At 41.8% G+C, this 20,825-nt stretch overlaps 1 protein-coding gene across 3 annotated transcripts in view; it reads left to right on the top strand.

Moving 5' to 3' along the window:
* Positions 1-20,825, top strand: part of BCAS3 (BCAS3 microtubule associated cell migration factor) — a 549,518-nt gene that overhangs the window by 95,724 nt on the left and 432,969 nt on the right. For all 3 annotated transcript variants that reach the window (XM_060756800.2, XM_060756801.2, XM_060756803.2), the window contains exon 12: positions 1,684-1,854. In XM_060756800.2, coding sequence (XP_060612783.1) covers positions 1,684-1,854 — 171 coding nt within the window. The remainder of the gene's footprint in view (positions 1-1,683; positions 1,855-20,825) is intronic.

The raw sequence follows: 20,825 nt of genomic DNA on the forward strand, positions 1-20,825 counted from the left end.
GATTCAGGTTCACAATCAGGTTCAAAATGTTCCTGTTGTAGACAATGAGGAACAGGGTATGCAAGTTCAGTTTCTCACAGCAGGGAATTATGTTTTTGATACTGAAACTAGCCAGGTGCAAATTGAGGACAGTTCTCAGCCTGATAGTAGGCAGGAAGGCAACCAGGCTGACACTAATGAGCAGCCTGACCTTGATGAAACGGGAATCTTAGATCGGGCTGACTGTTTGGACTTCAGAGTTCGAAGGAGTGTGAGAATAGCCAACAAGAAGGAGGTCAGAGGCCAAAGAAATGCTTTCATGTATTGCAAAAGGTATTAAGCTGTGTGTTTGAAAACAAACCTTTGTCAGAGCAACTTCTCGCTCAACCAAGCAGCTTGTGCTCATTTTCCTGTGTCCATGGTCTTGGTATTTTGTCATGTTCTCATGGGACTTTGTTTCGTTGTTGCCATTTGGAATTCTCCTATGTTTTATTGATCTTTGGAACACTATTTGCTTTTTAAACTATTCATTTTTTACTTTTTAATAAACTACAAAGACTTCAGTCTGGGTGCAGTTCCGGTGATTTCAGCAAGGTGAATATATTCTGAGGTGCAACACTTATGTTGACCATAAGGCCAACCTGTCACTCGGTTTTCTTGACATAATTTTATCAGAGGGGTTTTTCAGTTGCCTCTCTTTGAAGCTGAGAGAATGTGATCTGCCCAAGTTCACCATTGCGTTCCCATGACTGAGCATGGATTTGAACTCTGGGTTGTTGTAGGTTTTTTGGGCTATATGGCCATGTTCTAGAAGCATTCTCTCCTCACTTCACAACCTCTGAGGTGACCTCACAACCTCTGAGGAAGCTTGCCATAGATGCAGGCGAAACGTCAGGAGAGAATGCTTCTAAAACATGGCCATATAGCCCGAAAAACCTACAACAACCCAGTGAAACCAGCTATGAAAGCCTTCGACAATACATATATTTGATCTCTGGTTTCCCAGAATCAGCACAATGTTGGCCATACCTTTTAGCTTACTTACTTACTTCTCCTTCCGAGTATGATGGCCTTCCAAGTGTAGTGTCTTGGCGGTGGGTCCGTATTTGAATGTGGAGCCCTATTCTTGGCCTGCATGTTCTTCCACAGTGAGGGCATCATTTTCCAGATGGAAGACAATCCCGATCAGGGTTGGCTTGATGCGTCTTCTTCCTCTTGGCACATTTCTCCCTTTCACCTTCCATTCGTGCCTCTTCAGATTCTGCAGCACTGTTGGTCACACCTGACCTCGAGTTAGAGTGCTCAAGGGCCAGGGCTTCCCAGTTCAGGTGCATCGGGGAATAGAGGTGTGCAACATTGATTGCTGTGATGAGTGACAGTTTGAGATTAGCCAGGTGTCTGACAAATACTTGGAGGAATAACAATAATCATAACAACAGCAATATTTTAAAATTAAATGTTTCCATATTGTATGTTGTTATTAAAGTTGTTTTGGAATCCACATACATTTTACAGTGAGTACATATCTCCCCAGTTCAAATATGAATACACAACTGTTGCAGTTTATTACACATTTATTGATTAATTTCTGTGTGCTGTTCCTTCTTGTTGAGGTGCAGCAACATCATTAACAGAGTGACTTTGTGAAACAAGGGCAAAAATAACAGTTCATCTTGTGTTGACTATCTTTTAAAAAAAATGTAGACCATAAAAACTGGACTCACCATGGTTGGAAAAGTCGTGACACAGCTGACAGGCACCCTGCCATCAGGAGCAACAGAGGAAGAAATATTGGCGCACAGCAATACCCGGCGCAGCCCTTTAATACCCGGAATCATCACTGTTATCGATACAGAGACGGTTGGAGAGGGGCAGGTAAGAACGTTCCCAGATGAGATTTAAAGAATTGTGATGCTTAGATTTGTAGCAAACTCCATTGTCATGAAATTAAATTCTCCTTCAGGAATAGTTTGTTCTGTACTTTGTCTTCTCCGGAACCCAAGTCTCTGCAGAGACTAAGATACGAGGGTTGAATGAAAAGTCACGCTTCCACCTTCGTAACACCTCAACAGATGGCAGTACTGGTATGCGGCAGGTACTGGCTTGTTTAATAGACTCTCCTCTACAGTTCAATTTTGGCGGGAAGCCTTAGCATTGAGCGATTGTGTTGTTAAAGTGCAAAGTATGGAACCCTGCGCAGACAGTCGATCAATGCGACTTAAGCAACGTGCAGTCATTGAATTCTTGACAGCAGAAGGTGTCACCCCAAAGGAGATTCCTCAGAGAATGCAAGTTGTTTATGGTGATTGTGTTGATGTGAGTACTGTGAATGATTGGGAGGGTAAGTTTAAAGATATTGAGGTGGGAACATCTGACTTGCATGACAAAGAGTTGGATGTCCTGTGACAGCCACCACCGGGTTTCCCAAGCAAAAGGTTGACAGATTGATTCAGGACGATTGTCGTATCACTGAGAGAGAATTTTCAAGCATAATTGGCATTTCACAAGACCGTGTGGGTCACCTTATTGCTTTGCTTACCTACCGAAAGATCTGTGCACAATGGGTACCCAGGATGCTGATGCCTGAAATGAAAGTGCACAGACTTGAAACTTCAGAGACTGGATCTCACCACCATACAACATCCTCCATACAGTCCAGATTTAGCTGACTTCCATCTGTTTCCGATAATGAAAGAAGATCTGCGAGGACATCATGATTCTTCTGATGAAGACGTTGAGAGACCTGTGAGACACTGGTTGTGGAAACAGAATGTCGACTTCTTCTGTGATGGCTTCAGAAAACTTGTTCATCGTTGGCAGAAATGTATCCAATTGTCTGGTGATTATGTGGGAAAGTGAATAGTGGTAGTTAAAGAGCACATTCTAAGGATTATTTCTGCGTTTGATTTATTAAAATATTCCCGTCCAAACTCAAGTAACGAAGGTGGAGGCATTACTTGTCATTCAACCGTCGTATAATGAAGTAGACAAAAAAAATCAAATTTTAGGCAATGGATTCTGTTGTGAAAAAGTTACTTTCTGTAGCGACTCTTCGTTGTCCACTGTGTCTCTTTCTGCTCTCAACTACAGGCCTTTCAGAGTTTTGCGCCAAGAGATGCAAGACATAGCCCTGCTTGTTTTGTTTTGTCTGGGGCTAATATTATTTGTGAGCAGAATGGATTTATTGAGCAGGAAGTGCTAATTGGGAATGAATGAAAGCCAGTTTGTGTGCAGCCAAAGAGGACTCACCAAAGTGACATTTTTGACAATGCCAAGTGTGAAGTGTCACTCTGTGTCATTCTTACAGTTCCCCGATGTTGACGTTGATTGGGGATGACCAGTTGTGATGTGGGCATGGTCTGATTGCAGTGATGAATCCGTAATGGAGTGGGACTGGAGGGCCCAGCACACTGCTGAGAGAGAGAGACAGTTGCCTCCTAGTAGGCCTCTCTCCTAGACAGGAACCGTCCAACAGTGAGCGGGAGAGTGCGTTAAAGAGTCTTGGGTCTTGTTCAGCGATCTTGCACATTTGCATACCCTCCAACATTTCCATGAGAAAAATAGGATAGTGGTAATTCACTGAATGCAGATGCATTCATAATAAAGAACATTATCTTAGAGTGAACACACAAATGGGGCAAGATGATCTGCTTTAATTGAAAGGAGAATGTTTGTGGTTTGTGGAATGAAGAAGAAGAAGAGGAAGAAAAGAAAAAGATAGTTTTCTTAAAGTGCTGTAGCCCAGTGAACTCTGAAATAAGCTTCATCCAATACTGTGTGCCCAGCAGTAAACCTAAATATGACGCCTTAGCATATATGCATTTATTGTGTACACAGACAAGGATCACAGTGAGTCTGCTTCTGACTGAGAACTTTAACTTTTTTGGAACTTAACAAGAGAGTTATTATTATTATTATTATTATTATTATTATTATTATACCATACCTGTCATAAGATATACTGCTGGCATCATAAACTGGACACAGGCAGAACTGGAAAATTTGGACAAAAAAACAAGAAAACTCATGACCATTCATAATTCATTACATCCTCACAGTGATGTTGACCTGCTCTATCTGCCTAGTAAGTCTGGGGACAGAGGGCTTTTACAAGTCAAACAAGCAGTTGAAGAAGAAAAACACCCCCTGGCAGAATATGTCAAGGAAAGCCAAGAACCTTCTTTAATTGAAGTCAATAATCGGAAACTTCTCAAAGTACAGGAGACAAAGAGTCAGTACAAGAAAACTGCACTCCAAACCAGAGTTAGCAGCTGGCACAACAAAGCCTTACATGGGCAGTTCCTTGAGAAGATTGAAGGAAAAGTTGACAAGGAGAAGACCTGGTGATGGCTCATGAATGGAATCCTGAAGAAGGAGACAGAAGAAGGCCTGATTCTTGCAGCCCAGGAGCAAGCCATCAGAACTAATGCAGTTAAGACCAGGATCAAAAAATCAGCAGACCCAAAATGCAGACTGTGCAAGGAAGCTGATGAAACCATGGGCCATCTCCTCAGCTGTTGCAAGAAAATTGCACAGACTGACTACAAACAAAGACACAACTCTGTGCCCCAGATGATTCACTGGAACTTATGTCACAAGGACCACCTGCCAGCACTAAAGAATTAGTGGGATCATAAACCCGCAAAGGTTGTTGAAAATGAACATGCAAAAATACTGTGGGACTTTCGAATTCAGACTGACAAAGTTTTGGAACACAACATGCCAGACATCACAATTGTGGAAAAGAAAAAAGTCTGGATTATTGATGTTGCCATACTGGGTGACAGCCGCATTGAGAAAAAACAACAGGAAAAACTCAGCTGTTCTCAGGACCTCAAAATCAAACTGCAAAGGCTCTGGCATAAACCAGTCCAGGTGGTCCCACTGGGCATCAGCACACTGGGTGCCATGCCAAAAGATCTCAGCCAGCATTGGAAACAATAATTATCGACAAAATCACGATCTGTCAACTGCAAAATGCCACCATACTTGGATCAGCACACATCATTCAAAAATACATCACACAGTCCTAGACGCTTGGGAAGTGTTCGACTTGAGATTTTGTGATACGAAATCCAGCATAGAGATTTCGTTTGCTGTGACATACTGTGGTTTTGTGTCAGAATAATAATAATAATAATAATAATAATAATAATAATAATGGCGTCTGTGGCTCACAAATGGAACTTTGAAAAAGGAGACAGAGGGCCTGATTCTGGCAGCCCAAGAAGAAACCATTAGAACAAATACCACCAAAACCAAAATTGAAAAGTAAACGACAGATCCCAAGTGTAGACTCTGCAAGGAAGCAGATGAAGCAATAGGTCACATCCTCAGCTGCTGCAAGGAGATCACACAGATAGACTACAAGCAGAGGAACAACACCATTGCTCAGATTATTCATTGGAACTTGTACCACAAATACCATCTGCCTGCGACAAAGAACTGGTGGGATCACAAGCCAGAAAGAGTTACAGAGAATGAACACGCCAAACTCCTCTGGGACTTCCGAATTCAGACAGACAGAGTTTTGGAGCACAAGTCTCCTGACCTCATGATCGTGTTAAAAAACAAAGTATGGATTGTCTATGTTGCAATCCCAGGTGACAGCAGGATTGAAGAGAAACAACTGGAAAAGCTGACACAATATGAGGATTTAAAGATTGAACTGCAAAGACTATGGCACAAGCCAGCCAAGATGGTCCCAGTGGTGATCGGCATACTGGGTGCAGTGCCTAAAGACCGTGGCCTGCACTTAAACACAATTGGCGCTGGCAAAATTACCATCTGTCAGCTGCACCTTACTGGGATCTGCACACATTATTTGCTGATACATCACACAGTCCTAGACACTTGGGAAGTGTCCGTGTGATCCAATACAACAACCAGCTGTGTACTTATCTTGTTATGTTTCAAATACTGATGATGATGATGCTTTATGTAGAAATATCTTGTACATAATTTTCTCAAGTCGCTCTTGATATGAAATATAAAAAATCTTGTACATGTGTATGCACTGTTTTGTATATGTGTGTTTTTTCAAAAACAAAATTTAAATGAGAGCTAAATAGGGATGTGTGTTTGTGTTTATTCGTTCAGTCGCTTCTGACTCTTTGTGACTTCCTGGACCATCCCATGCCATGTTTAGATACATATGGACAATATACCTAAACATGGTGCATTGCAATAATCTAGACTGAATGCTTTCAGATGGATAGCTGTGCTGGATTTTGCAGGCATTATTTTCAGTATCATAGTCCAGAAGATGTTTCTTATTGGAATTTTGGACAATCAGTGGTTTGTATTTCATCCAAGTATCTAAGATTCAGTGAGATGTCAGATAAAACAGCATGTTCCAAGTCGTGTCAGTTGCGCTACTGTGATTCTATCTATTGAGATTTCATTCAGATGTTTTGTCGGCTTGTTTGGAATTGCTCCCAGAGCACCCATCTCCATTGGAACCGCAGCTGTTTTCTTGCCTCAGAGGCTCTGAACCTACAGTTGTAGGTCTCGATATTTCATAATTTTCCCCCTGTCTTTGTGTTCATTTCTGCTCTCCCCACAGGGTTTCCACATCTATAATCAAAACTTATTTTTCTTAACTGCAACAATAACAGCAACACTTTATTTACAGTGTTCCCTCGGTACTCTACGGTTCGCTTCCTGCGGACTTGCTGTTTCACGGTTTTTCAAAAAAATGTAATTTAAAATACTAGTACCAAGGGAACACTATATACACAGATCTATAAACCCCACTTGCCAAAGTGGTCCCGGCGAGGGGTGTGGAGAGGGCCACCAAGGTAGCTGCCATCAGGGCTTCTTCCTCCGGGGCCGGAGGGGACCACCAAGGCAGCTTCTGCTGGGGCTTCTTCTGCCGGGGCTGGAGCGGGCCGCCAAGGCAGCTTCTGCTGGGGCTTCATCCCGGTCGCTCTTCCTTGGGTGACCGGGTGAGAGCCCCATGCCAGTGGGGAAGCAGGGAGGGAGGGAGAAGGGTGGGTCTAGCAAGGGGATGGGGGAGGGAGGATGGGAGGAAGGGACTGCAAAAGTGGAGAGGAAGAGAGAGAGAGGAGGGCAAGAGAGGAGTGTATGGAGCTATACTGTACATACACAGTATAGCGTCTCTACGTCGCGGTTTTTCACTTCTCGCAGGTGTTCTTGGAATGGAACACCTATCCACAATAAGTGAGGAAACACTGTTTATTCTGCCCTTCTTCCCATGGGGACCCAGAGCAGATTACAGTGTAAACAAATATCGGCAAACATTCAATGCCTTGTTACAATACAATGAGACACACAAACATAAACAAAGGCAGAGGCTTCTCCTTTCATTTCCAGCTCTGAAGGCGGTTCTCATCTCTGACTCTGGGAGAGGTACTCATTTCCATTTCCAAGCCAAGGAGCCTGTATTGTCTGTAGACACCTCGTAGTTGTGTGGTTGGCATGACTGCTTGGAGTATCTTTTTGCCTTTTCCCCACCAAGGCGGTACCTATTTATCTACTCACATTTGCATTCAGTGCCTTGTTACATTCAATGCCTTGTTACAATACAGTGAGACACACAAACACAAACAAAGGCAGAGGCTTCTCCTTTCATTTCCAGCTCTGGAGGCGGTTCTCATCTCTGCCTCTGGGTGAGGTGCTCATTTCCATTTCCAAGCCGAGGAGCCTGTGATGTCTGTAGACAACTCCTGGTCATGTGGCTGGCATGACTGTTTGGAGCATCTTTTTGCCTTTTCCCTACCAAGGTGGTACCTATTTATCTACTCACATTTGCATTCAATGCTTTGTTACATTCAATGCCTTGTTACAATACAGTGAGACACACAAACACAAACAAAGGCAGGGGCTTCTCCTTTCATTTCCGGCTCTGGAGGTGGTTCTCATCTCTGGCTCTGGGAGAGGTGCTCATTTCACAAACAAAAGCAGAGGCTTCTCCTTTCATTTCCAGCTCTGGAGGCGGTTCTCATCTCTGCCTCTGGGTGAGGTGCTCATTTCCATTTCCAAGCCGAGGAGCCTGTGATGTCCATAGACAACTCCTGGTCATGTGGCTAGCATGACTGCTTGAAGCATCTTTTTGCCTTTTCCCTACCAAGGCGGTACCTATTTATCTACTCACATTTGCATGTTTTCGAACTGCTAGGTCAGCAGGAGCTAGGGCTAACAGCAGGAACTCACTCTGTCCCGCAGATTCGAACTGCCAGCCTTCAGTAGCACAAAGGTGTAACCCATTGTGCCACTACGGCCCGTATTGAACCATGTACTACTTCCCTGTGCTGGTAATCCTTGTTCCTCACTTTTTCCTAAAGCAACAATTGATTTTTCCATCTCTTGATATGTTCTTCGCAGCCTCTAAGAACTGTTTCAGAGAAAGACTTTATTTGTTTGACCTCCAAGGACCTACCGTGCTGACGGCAAAATAATGTGGGACCCAAACCAGGGAGAGGAAACTCCAACTATTTCATTTCTAAGTTTTTACAAGGTTGAGTTCTCTTAGAATAAGGTTGCCTCTCCATCCAAGGTTTATTATGCTTTCCTGGAAAATATTCTCTTGGCTTTCCCTGTAATGCCAAGGGGAAGGAGGAAAAGAAAAAAGACTGAACGAAACCCTCCTTCATAAATTTCTCATGAAGCCTTTTTTAATGCAGTCATTATTTCTGACGTTCAGTGTCTGCTCCCAGACTCCTCCTGCAATAGCTTTAGTAATAAAATGATTTATCTTAGGTTTTTAAGTTGCCTTATATATGATTTAGAGGATTTTTGTCTTTAATGAACTTGGCCTCTGATCTTCCCCGTAATCGTGAGCTAACCCGCTTAATGGATATCATGAAAAACTTGGTGTGTTTTATGCGCACTCATGTGTATGAGAGAGAAAGCGAGAGAGAGAGAGAGAGAGAGAGTATAAAAATATTATGCTTGAGTTATTTAAGTTATTCAAGTATGTGCTGAAATATAAATAAGATGTTATTGCTAAGTTGAGGGTTACTTTTGTGTCTGAAGCCCCTGAAATAACACTGAAGAGCTATAGACCCAAGTACGTACTGTGTTCTCGGATCCTCTGAAGCCAGAAATAACATGCCAGCCCTTGTACTGCTAGGACTTGGGATTTAGAAACACTGCTGGAATTAACAATTTAATTCTTTTCCAACAGAGAGCCTTTGCAGTGTGGTTTTCCAGCATATAGATCTCGTTTGCTGTGACATTCTGTGGTTTTGTGCCAGTAAAATAATAATAATAATAATAATAATAATAATAATAATAATAATAATGACCAGACTTGGCACACAGAGCACCCATGACCCATTCTACATCCTACTGCAGTTTGGAAGAGGATGGCCCATGGATGATGGGACTTGAAGTACCTCCACTCACTTCCCGAGACCACTGCGACCCTTATCCAATGACTGATTAATACCAAAGTTGGCACACAGAGCCTCCATGACCCTCTCTACATCCTGGTGCAGTTTCAAGGAGGATGCACCATGGATAATGGGACTTGAAGTAACTTCACTCACTTCCCGAGACTGCTGCGACAGTTATCCAATGACTGATCAAGACCAAACTTGGCACATAGAGTCCCCATGACCCCACCCTACAACCTGGTGCAGTTCAGAGGAGGATGGACCATGGATGATAGGACTTTAAGTAACTTCAGTCACTTACTGAAACCACTACGACCCTTATCCAATGACCAATAAAGTCCACACTTGGCACACAGAGCCCTCATGACCCACTCTACATCCTGCTGCGCTTGGAGGAGGGCGGACCATGGATAATGGGACTTGCAGTACCATCACTCACTTCCTGAAACTACAGCAACATTCATCCAACATTCATTCATGCTTTGTTCTGTTAGAAATGTAACATAAGTGACTGATTGCCCCGACACGACAAATAAATAAATAAATAAATAAATAAATAAATAATGGCAGAGGAATTTTACAAGTAAAACAAATAGTCGAAGAAGAAAAACATGAGGCCCTGGCAGAATATGTCAAGGAAAGCCAAGAACCTGCTTTAATTGAAGTCAATAATTGGAAACTTCTCAAAGCACAGCAGACAAAGAACCAGTACAAGAAAACTGCACTCCAAACCAGAGCTGACAGGTGGCACAACAAAGCCTTGCATGAGCAGTTCCTTGAGAAGATTGAAGGAAAAGTTAATAAGAAGACCTGGTGATGGCTCACGAATGGAACCCTGAAGAAGGAGACAGAAGAAGGCCTGATTCTTGCAGCCCAGGAGCAAGCCATCAGAACAAAGGCCATTAAATCCAGGATTGAAAAATCAGCGGATGACCCAAAATGCAGACTGTGCAAGGAAGCTGATGAAACCATGGACCATCTCCTCAGCTGCTGTAAGAAAATTGCACAGGCTGACTACAAACAGAGGCACAACTCTGTGGCCCAGATGATTCACTGGAACTTAGGTCACAAGGACCACCTGCCAGGAGTAAAGAATGGTGGGATCATAAACCCGCAAAGGTTGTTGAAAATGAACACGCAAAAATACTGTGGGACTTTCGAATCCAGACTGACAACGTTTTGGAGCACAACACGCCAGACATCACGATTGTGGAAAAGAAAAAAGTTTGGATCATTGATGTTGCCATTCCAGGTGACAGTCACATTGAGGAAAAACAACAGGAAAAACCCAACCTCTATCAAGACCTCAAAATCGAATTGCAAAGGCTCTGGCATAAACCAGACCAGGTGGTCCCAGTGGTCATTGGCGCACAGGGTGCCGTGCCAAAAGATCTCAGCCGGCATTTGGAAACAATACACATCGACAAAATCACACACTCTCAACTGCAAATGACCACCTTACTTGGATCTTCATGCATCATTCGAAAATGCATCACACAGTCCTAGACGCTTGAGAAGTATTTGACTTGTGATTTTGTGATACGAAATCCAGCGTAGAGATGTGAAATACTGTGTTTTTGTATTAGTAAAATAATAATAATAATAACAACAACAACAATAATAACAAAACATTGAGGGAAGTCAAAAGTAGTAAACTGCTTCAAGTGCAAAAAACAAAGAGGGAATACTGTAAAAACATAATCCAGAGCAGAAGAGAAAACTGGCGAAAGAAGGCTCTCCATGGACAGTTTCTGCAAAGAAAAAACATGGCTGTGGCACACAAATGGAACTCGGAAAAAGGAGACAAAGGAGGGCCTGATTCCAGCAACCCAAGAACAAGCCATTCAAACCAAGGCCATCAAAGCCAGGATTGAAAAGTCGACGACAGATCCCAAATGTAGACTCTGCAAGGAAGCAGATGAAACAATAGATCCCATCCTCAGCTGCTGCAAGAAGATCACACAGACAGACTATAAGCAGAGGCACAACACCGTTGCTCAGATGATTAATTGGAATTTGTGCCACAGATCCCATCTGCCTGCAACAAAGAACTGGTGGGATCACAAGCCGGAAAGAGTTACAGAGAATGAACACACCAAACTCCTCTGGGACTTCCGAATTAAGACAGAGTTTTGAAGCACAATACTCCTGACCTCATGATTGAGTTAAAAAAAGTATGGATTGTCAATGTCGCAATCCCAGCTGACAGAAGGATTGAAGAGAAACAACTGGAAAAGCTGACATGATATGAGGATTTAAAGATTAAACTGCAAAGGCTGGCACAAGCCAGTAAATATGATCCCAGTGGTGATCGGCACACTGGGTGTAGTGCTTCAAGACCTTGGCCTGCACTTAAAAACTTTATTTAAAGATGGAACTGCAAAGACTCTGGCACAAGCCAGTCAAGGGGGTCCCAGTGGTGATGGGCACCCTGGGTGCAGTGCCTAAAGACCTTGGCCTGCACTTAAACACAATCAGCGCTGACAAAATTACCATCTGCCAGCTGCAAAAGGCCACCTTACTGGGATCTGCACGCATTATCTGCCGATACATCACACAGTCCTAGACACTTGGGAAGTGTCCGACGTGTGATCCAATACAACAGCCAGCAGAGTGTCTGCAGTGGATTCATCTTGTTGTGTTTCAAAAAATATTAAACAACTTTATTTATATCCTGCCACCATCTCCCCAAAGGGGACTTGGGGCGGCTCACATGAGGCCAAGCCCAAAAATTGCAGTACAACCAAATAAAATGAAGTGTCTATCATCAAATAAAGTCCCCCAGAATATATCAAAGGTGAGTGTTGAACCTAGGTCTCCCTAGCTATAAATCCAGGGCAAAAAAGTAGAGAGAATGGGAACCAGGAAAATGTTGAACTTTCTTAACACAGACACGGGAGGAGGGATAAAGGTTTTCATGTGGTAGCCGTTTACACAGCACTAATACATTTTTTTCCTTAAGTAATAACTTCTAACAGCCTTAGCTTTTGAAATAAAACTGAAGCAGCATTAAAAAAAAAGCAGCAACAAAAAGGTTGAGTTATTGGACTTGGCTGTTGTGTTCATATTTGAAAGCCGAATAAAAATAATTACCGAGAAGCCCAAACAAGTCTGTGGTCAACCCAAATACATTAACAAGGTTTGCAAGCTTGTTTAAACGTTCTTTTAATGAAGTGTTAGCAAACTTTTCAGTTAGATGTAATGACTGTTTCTTTGGAGCCATTAATTAGCTGAAATGAGTAAAAATAAAGACATACAGATTTCCTCTCTGTCCTTTTTTTCCCTCCCCCTAATTGAAATTAAACGCATAAACTTTTAGTGGCTGGAGTTATGTTTTCTTTTGACCTTTTGATTTTGGACTTAATGAATTCATTGGGTGGGACCACCCAGCGTTGATCGGGAAGAACGACCCTTTTCAGAAGTTTTGCAGTTCAGGGCCTGACTCTAATTTTGCTAACGTCGCTATATAGCTGGTGAAGAGTGCATGGTAACCTTTGTGTGCCTCTGTGTCTGAATGCATGTCTGTGTGAATAATATATTTAATGTATTGTCGAAGGCTGGCTCCCAGTATTAAAAAACTCTAAAATTATAACAGCTAAACAACAGAGAGGAAGAAACCAGGCACAGATTAACACCTCCCAGCAACAGGCTTTCCCAGGTTCTAGCAGGCCTTCAAATGCTAATGAAGGTGATTAGCCAAACACTCACACCTAATTGCAGCAGGGAAGAGCTCCTTGCCCCACCCCAGCCATTCCACAGATATATAAACCCAGTTGTTCTAATTCCAACAGACCTCAGAGGATGCTTGCCATAGATGCAGGCGAAACGTCAGGAGAAATGCCTCTAGAACATGGCCATATAGCCCGAAAAAACCCACAAGAACTGAATATATTTAATATTTATTTAATTTATTTAAATGTTGTAAATAAGTAAATAAATTTATTTATTTACAATATTTGTATCCTGCCCATATCAGTCCCCTTCGCACCCCGAAGGGGACTCAGAGCAGCTTACAAGTTATATGTACATATAATATATTATATTATTAGCATAAAACAATATTAGTATTATATATTATTACGTTGGCCGAAAGCGAGGAGGAGCTGAGGAGCCTTCTAATCAAGGTGAAAGAAGAAAGTGCAAAAGCTGGGTTGCAGCTAAACATCAAAAAAACCAAGATTATGGCAACAAGAATGATTGACAACTGGAAAATAGAGGGAGAAAATGTGGAGGCCGTGACAGACTTTGTATTTCTAGGTGCAAAAATGAGTGCAGATGCAGACTGTGGCCAGGAAATCAGAAGACGCTTCCTTCTTGGGAGGAGAGCAATGTCCAATCTCCATAAAATAGTCAAGAGTAGAGACATCACACTGGCAACAAAGATCCGCCTAGTCAAAGCCATGGTATTCCCTGTAGTAACCTACGGATGTGAGAGCTGGACCTGAGGGAAGGCTGAGCAGAGGAAGAGAGATGCTTTTGAGCTGTGGTGTTGGAGGAAAGTTCTGAGAGTGCCTTGGACTGCGAGAAGATCCAACCAGTCCATCCTCCAAGAAATAAAGCCCGGCTGCTCATTGGAGGGAAGGATACTAGAGACAAAGTTGAAGTACTTTGGCCACATCATGAGGAGACAGCAAAGCCTAGAGAAGACAATGATGCTGGGGAAAGTGGAAGGTAAAAGGAAGAGGGGCCGACCAAGGGCAAGATGGATGGATGGCATCCTTGAAGTGACTGGACTGACCTTGAAGGAGCTGGGGGTGGTGACGGTCAACAGGGAGCTCTGGCGCGGGTTGGTCCATGAGGTCACGAAGAGTCGGGGACGACTGAACGAATAAACAACAATATTATTACGTATTAAAATATTCCCATCCAAACCCAAGTGACGAAGGTGGAGGCAGTACTTTTCATTCAACCCTCGTATTACAACTTTATATGCCGCCCTTCTCACCCCGAAGGGGACTCAGAGCAGCTTACAAGTTATATGTACATATAATATATTATATTATTAGCATAGCACAATATTAGTATTATATATTACTACGTATTAAAATATTCCCATCCAAACCCAAGTGGCAAAGGTGGAGGCAGTACTTTTCATTCAACCCTCGTATTACAACATTATATGCTGCCCTTTTCACCCCGAAGGGGACTCAAGAGCAGCTTACAAGTTATATGTACATATAATATATTATATTATTAGCATAGCACAATATTAGTATTATATATTGTTGTTGTTCATTCGTTCAAGATTGGACATTGTTCTCCTACCAAGAAGTAAGAGAGAAATTTCAAGCATAATCGGCATTTCACAAGAATGTGTGGGTCACATTATTGCTTTGGCTATTGGAAGATCTGTGCACAATGAGTACCCAGGATGCTGATGCCTGGAATGAAAGCACACAGACTTGAAACTTCAGAGACTGGATCTCACCACCATACGACATTCTGCATATAGACCAGATTTAGCGCCATCTGACTTCCATCTGTTCCTGATAATGAAAGAAGATCTCTGGGAACATCATGATGCTCCTGATGAAGACGTTGAGAGAACTGTAAGACGCTGGTTGTGGAAACAGTGTTGACTTCTTCCATGACGGCTTCAGAAAACTTGTCCATCATTGGCAGAAATGTATCCAATTGTCTGGTGATTATGTGGAAAAGGGAATAGTAATAGTTAAAGAGCACATTCTAAGGATTATTTCTGCATTTGATTTATTAAAATATTCCCAACCAAACCCAAGTAACGAAAGCGGAGGCATTACTTTTCAGACTTGAAATTTGCCAGGAACTGTGACAGCTTCAGAAAACTTGTTAATCGTTGGCAGAAATGTATCCAGTTGTCTGGGGATTATGTGGAAAAGTGAATAGTGTTGGTTAAAGATCACATTTTAAGGATTATTTCTGCATTTGATTTATTAAAATATTCCCATCTAAACCCAAGTAACGAAAGTGGAGGCATTACTTTTCAGACTTGAAATTTGCCAGGAACTGTGACAGCTTCAGAAAATTTGTTCATCGTTGGCAGAAATGTATCCAATTGTCTGGTGATTATGTGGAAAAGTGAATAGTGGTAGTTAAAGAGCACATTTTAAGGATTATTTCTGTGTTTGATTTATTAAAATATTCCCATCCAAACCCAAGTAACGAAAGCGGAAGCATTACTTTCCAGACTTGAAATTTGCCAGGTCTGTGACGGCTTCAGAAAACTTGTTCATTGTTGGCAGAAATGTATCCAATTGTCTGGTGATTATGTGGAAAAGTGAATAGTGGTAGTTAAAGAGCACATTTTAAGGATTATTTCTGTGTTTGATTTATTAAAATATTCCCATCCAAACCCAAGTAACGAAAGCGGAGGCATTACTTTTCAGACTTCAAATTTGCCAGGAACTGTGGCGGCTTCAGAAAACTTGTTCACCGTCGGCAGAAATGTATCCAATTGTCTGGAGATTATGTGGAAAAGTGAATAGTGTTAGTTAAAGAGCAAATTCTAAGGATTATTTCTGCGTTTGATTTATTAAAATATTCCCATCCAAACCCAAGTAACGAAAGCAGAGGCATTACTTTTCAGACTTGAAATTTGCCAGGAACTGTGACGGCTTCAGAAAACTTGTTCATCGTTGGCAGAAATGTATCCAATTGTCTGGTGATTATGTGGAAAAGTGAACAGTGATAGTTAAAGAGCACATTCTGAGGATTGTTTCTGCATTTGATTTATACAATTGTCTGGTGATGATGTGGAAATGTGAATAGTGGTAGTTAGAGCACATTTTAAGGATTATTTCTATGTTTGATTTATTAAAATATTATTAAAACATTTCACTGTAAATAAAAACTGGCAATGAAAGTCTACATGGTACGAGGGTTGAATGAGAAGTAATGCCTCCACTTTCATTACTTGGGTTTGGATATTTCCATTCAAACCCAAGTAACGAAAGTGGAGGCATTACTTCTCATTCAACCCTCGTACCATGTAGACTTTCATTGCCAGTTTTTATTTACAGTGAAATGTTTTTGTCACCAACGCAATGTAGTCCCCAACCCTTGGTATTGAGTTCCCCCATCTTTCCCCATTCTTTGAAACTCTACACATTGCAAAGAATTCTCTTGATATATAAAAAAGCAACAGGATTCCCTACTAACCTCATACTGTCTGCCTTAACTTTCATTAAAGGGGCTCTGTTTTGTGTCAAGAAGACATTTTTTGTCACAGATTAATGGCTCAGGCCAAGCCAAGGGCCGCTCAAAGTTTACGCTGGATTCTATTAAAAGGAGAACAGCAGTTAATGTTGCCGATTTATCACATTTAGCCTTTTTTCCCCACTGATGTTTGACCTTAGCTATAATGTTTGGAGGTGTTTCTTGTTTTTCTTTCGTTTTCTGGACCCTTCTTTGTTGTTCTTGCATCTTAAAAAAGAAAAGAAATGTGACATTTCCTTGGTTCTGCTGCACTAGATGAATCCCCTTTTGCAACTTTTGCTAAACAGAACGGCAACAACAACGCTTAAAGACCGGAGCGATCAAGGCGGGGAAAGCACTCGCACGCATTTCTGCATCATATTAATTACACGGCTCATTTAATCAAGGGACTGTTATTACCATGGGAAATAAATAATTCTGTCATTGTTCCCTGTCCAGAAGATGTCAACTGCCTTAATAATCTATTACAATTTAGTCTGATTTATGCTGGTGCAGAAAAGGGACACCCAAATGATGAAGGTGCTGGAGCGGCTGCCCGGTTAGGAAAGGTTATGCTCTCTCAGGGTTGTTTAGTTCAGAAAAAAGTCCACTAAGAAGAGACATATAACATTATTGCAAGAGATAGAAACAGTGCCAGGTGGAGCTTTCAATGGCGTGTCTTCTGTCTGCAGCACATTATGTTTAAAATGTACTTTAAGGATGTTTTTATCTTGTGCTTTTTTCAAAGAATGCAGCTATTTTGTACAACAAAACGCCCCGGCTAATTTGCAAAATTACTCACTATTTTCTCTGTGTGCTGTTGCTTGTTGCTTATGTTTTTTGGTTTTATTTTGCTGTAATATTATGTCTAAGCTTGGCCTCATGTAAGCCACCCCGAGTCCCCGTTGGGGAGATGGTGGCAGAATATAAAGTTGTTTATTATTATTATTATTTTTATTATTATTATTATTATTATTATTATTAAGTAAGGAGCTCTTGGTGGCGCAGTGGGTTAAAGCGCTGAGCTGCTGAACTTGCTGACCGAAAGGTTGCAGGTTTGAATCCGGGGAGCAGGGTGAGCTCCTGCTTTTAGTCCTAGCTTCTGCCAACCTAGCAGTTTGAAAACATGCAAATATGAGTACCGTATATACTCAAGTAGAGCCCCCGGTGGCGCAGTGGGTTAAAGCTACTGAGCTGCTGAGCTTGTTGATCGAAAGGTCGCAGGTTTGATTCCGGGGAGCGGCGTGAGCTTCCGCTGTCAGCCCTAGCTTCTGCCAACCTAGCAGTTCGAAAACATGCAAATGTGAGTAGATCAATAGGTACCGCTCCGGCGGGAAGGTAACGGCGCTCCATGCAGTCATGCCAGCCACATGACCTTGGAGGTGTCTACGGACAACACTGGCTCTTCGGCTTAGAAATGGAGATGAGCACCACACCCCAGAGTCAGACATGACTGGACTTAATGTCAGGGGACTACCTTTACCTATATACTCAAGTATAAGCCGACCCGAATTTAAGCCGAGGCACCTAATTTTACCACAAAAAAACTGGGAAAATGTATTGACTCGAGTATAAGCCGAGGGCAAAAAATGCAGCAGCTACTGGTAAGTTTCAAAATAGAAATAGATACCAATAAAATTACATTAATTGAGGCATCAGTAGAGTAAATATTCAAAAATATTTACATAAAATTGTAATTTAAGAGAAAGCTGTCCAACTCTGATTAAACCATTATTCTAACCTTCTTCAATGTAAATGTGCTTACATATCCTTCCAATAATAATAAAGGGAGTAAAATAATAAATGTAATAAAAATAATAATAGAGTAAAATAATGGAAATGTAATAACAGTAATAAGAGAGTAAAATAATAAATGTAATAATAACAATAATAAATAGAGTAAAATAATAAATGGTATAATAACAATAAAGAGTAAAATAATAAATGTAATAATAATAATAAATAGAGTAAAATAATAAATGCAATAAAAATAATATAACAGAACAAAATAGTAAATAACATTGACTCGAGTATAAGCCGAGAGGAGATTTATCAGCCTAAAAAAGGGGCTGAAAAACTAGGCTTATACTTGAGTATATACAGTAGATCGAACCAGCGAACCCAGATTCGAACCAGCGACCTTTCGGTCAGCAAGTTCAGCAGCTCAGTGCTTTAACTCACTGTGCCAATAGGTATTGCTCCGTCAGGAAAGTAACAGCACTCCATGAAGTCATGCTGGTCACATAACCTTGGAGGTGTCTACGGACAACGCCAGCTCTTCTGCTTTGAAATGGAGATGAGCACCAACCCCCAGAGTCGGACACAACTGGACTTAATGTCAAGGGAAAACCTTTATCTATGTGTGTAAGTGTGGAGCCCCACAGTGGGTTAAACCGCTGAGCTGCTGAACTTGCTGACCAAAAGGTCGCTGGTTTGAATCCGGGGAGCGACGCAAGCTCTCGCTGTTAGCCCCAGCTTCTGCCAACCTAGCAGTTCGAAAACATGCAAATGTGAGTAGATTAATAGGTATCGCTCTGGCAGGAAGGTAACAGCGCTTCATGCAGTCATGCCGCCACATGACCTTGGAGGTGTCTACGGACAACACCGGCTCTGTGGTATGTACATTGATTTGAGAACATATTTTGTTTGAAAAGATAGTAAATTGTGTCCCCATTTTCTCAAGGAAGATTAATTATCTTCCATTTTTTCAAGGAAGTCTGTGACCAACAATTATGGACATTTGCAAAAAGCCGCTGAAAGACCAGGAAAACCAGATCACCTGAACTTCAAAGTCAAGGTGTCCAATGGTTCTCCTGTTCAATTCCTGTTTGTTAAGAGGAAAAATCTGGAAGGAGAGGGGAAGGAAACTCATCAGATGTCCTCATTACTTACTCAGAGCTGGATTCTTCCTGGCACATTGGCAATCCTGCTGACAGATTGTGTATTCCTTTTTTCTGTACTTTTTTAAAATTCAAGTTCTGCTGTGCATTAAGGAGAAGAATTTCCTTCTCTAACGCAAGCCAGGCTCCAAATATTGTGCTGTCTGTTAGTGTCAGAATCACAACAGAATATAATTTATGGTTGTATCAGCAGCAAAGGCCTTATGATTGGCTATCCTCTTACTATAAGGTAAAGGTTTTCCCCTGACATTAAGTCTAGCCGTGTCCAACTCTAAGGAGTGGTGCTCATCTCCATTTCTAAGCCGAAGAGCCGGCATTGCCCATAGACACCTCCTAGGTCACGTGGCTGCATGGAACGCCGTTACCTTCCCCCTGGATCTACTCACATTTTCATGTTTTTAAACGGCTAGTTTATTTTTATTTTATTTTGTTATGTTATGTATTTATTTTGATGGTATTTTGCTACAAAATATTTGTATTGTATTTTATTGTAATTTTGGGCTTAGCCTCATGTTAGCCGCCCCGTGTCCCCTTCGGGGAGATGGTGGCAGGGTATAAATAAAAATTATTATTATTATTTGAAACACAACAAGATGAGTCCACAGAAGACACTCTGCTGGCTGTTGTATTGGATCACACGTTGGACACTTCTCAAGTGCCTAGGACTGTGTGATGTATCGGTGAATAATGCATTCAGATCTGAGTAGGGTGGCCTTCTGCAGCTGGCAGATGGTAATTTTGTCAGCGGAGATTGTGTTTGAGTACAGCCCCTGTCTTTAGGCACTGCACCCAGTGTGCTGATCACCACTGGGACCACCTTGAATGGCTTGTGCCAGAGTCTTTGCGGTTCAATCTTTAAATCCTCATATCGTGTCAGCTTTTCCAGTTGTTTCTCTGCAATCCTGCTGTCACCTGGGATTGCAACATTGACAATCATACTTTGTTGTTACACACGATTGTGAGGTCAGGAGTCTTGTGCTCCAAAACTCTGTCAGTTTCTGAATTCAGAAGTCCCAGAGTAGTTTGACGTGTTCATTCATTCTCTAACTCTTTCCGGCTTGTGATCCCACCAGTTCTTTGTTGCAGGCAGATGGGATTTGTGGCACAAGTTCTAATGAATCATCTGAGCAATGGTGTTATGCCTCTGCTTGTAGTCTGTCTGTGCGATTTTCTTGCAACAGCTCAGGATGTGATCTATTGTTTCATCTGCTTCCTTGCAGAGTCTACATTTGGGATCTGTTGTTGACTTTTCAATTATTATTATTATTATTATTATTATTATTATTATTATTTAGCAGAAGCTAGGGCTGACAGCGGAAGCTCACGTTGCTCCCCGGATTCGGTCAACAAGTTCAGCAGCTCAGCGGTTTAACCCACTTTGCCACTGAGGGCTCCTTCTTCTTATTGTAGTCTT

The sequence above is a fragment of the Anolis sagrei genome, chromosome 11 (genome assembly GCF_037176765.1).
Source record: "Anolis sagrei isolate rAnoSag1 chromosome 11, rAnoSag1.mat, whole genome shotgun sequence".
Taxonomy (NCBI): Eukaryota; Metazoa; Chordata; class Lepidosauria; order Squamata; family Dactyloidae; genus Anolis; species Anolis sagrei.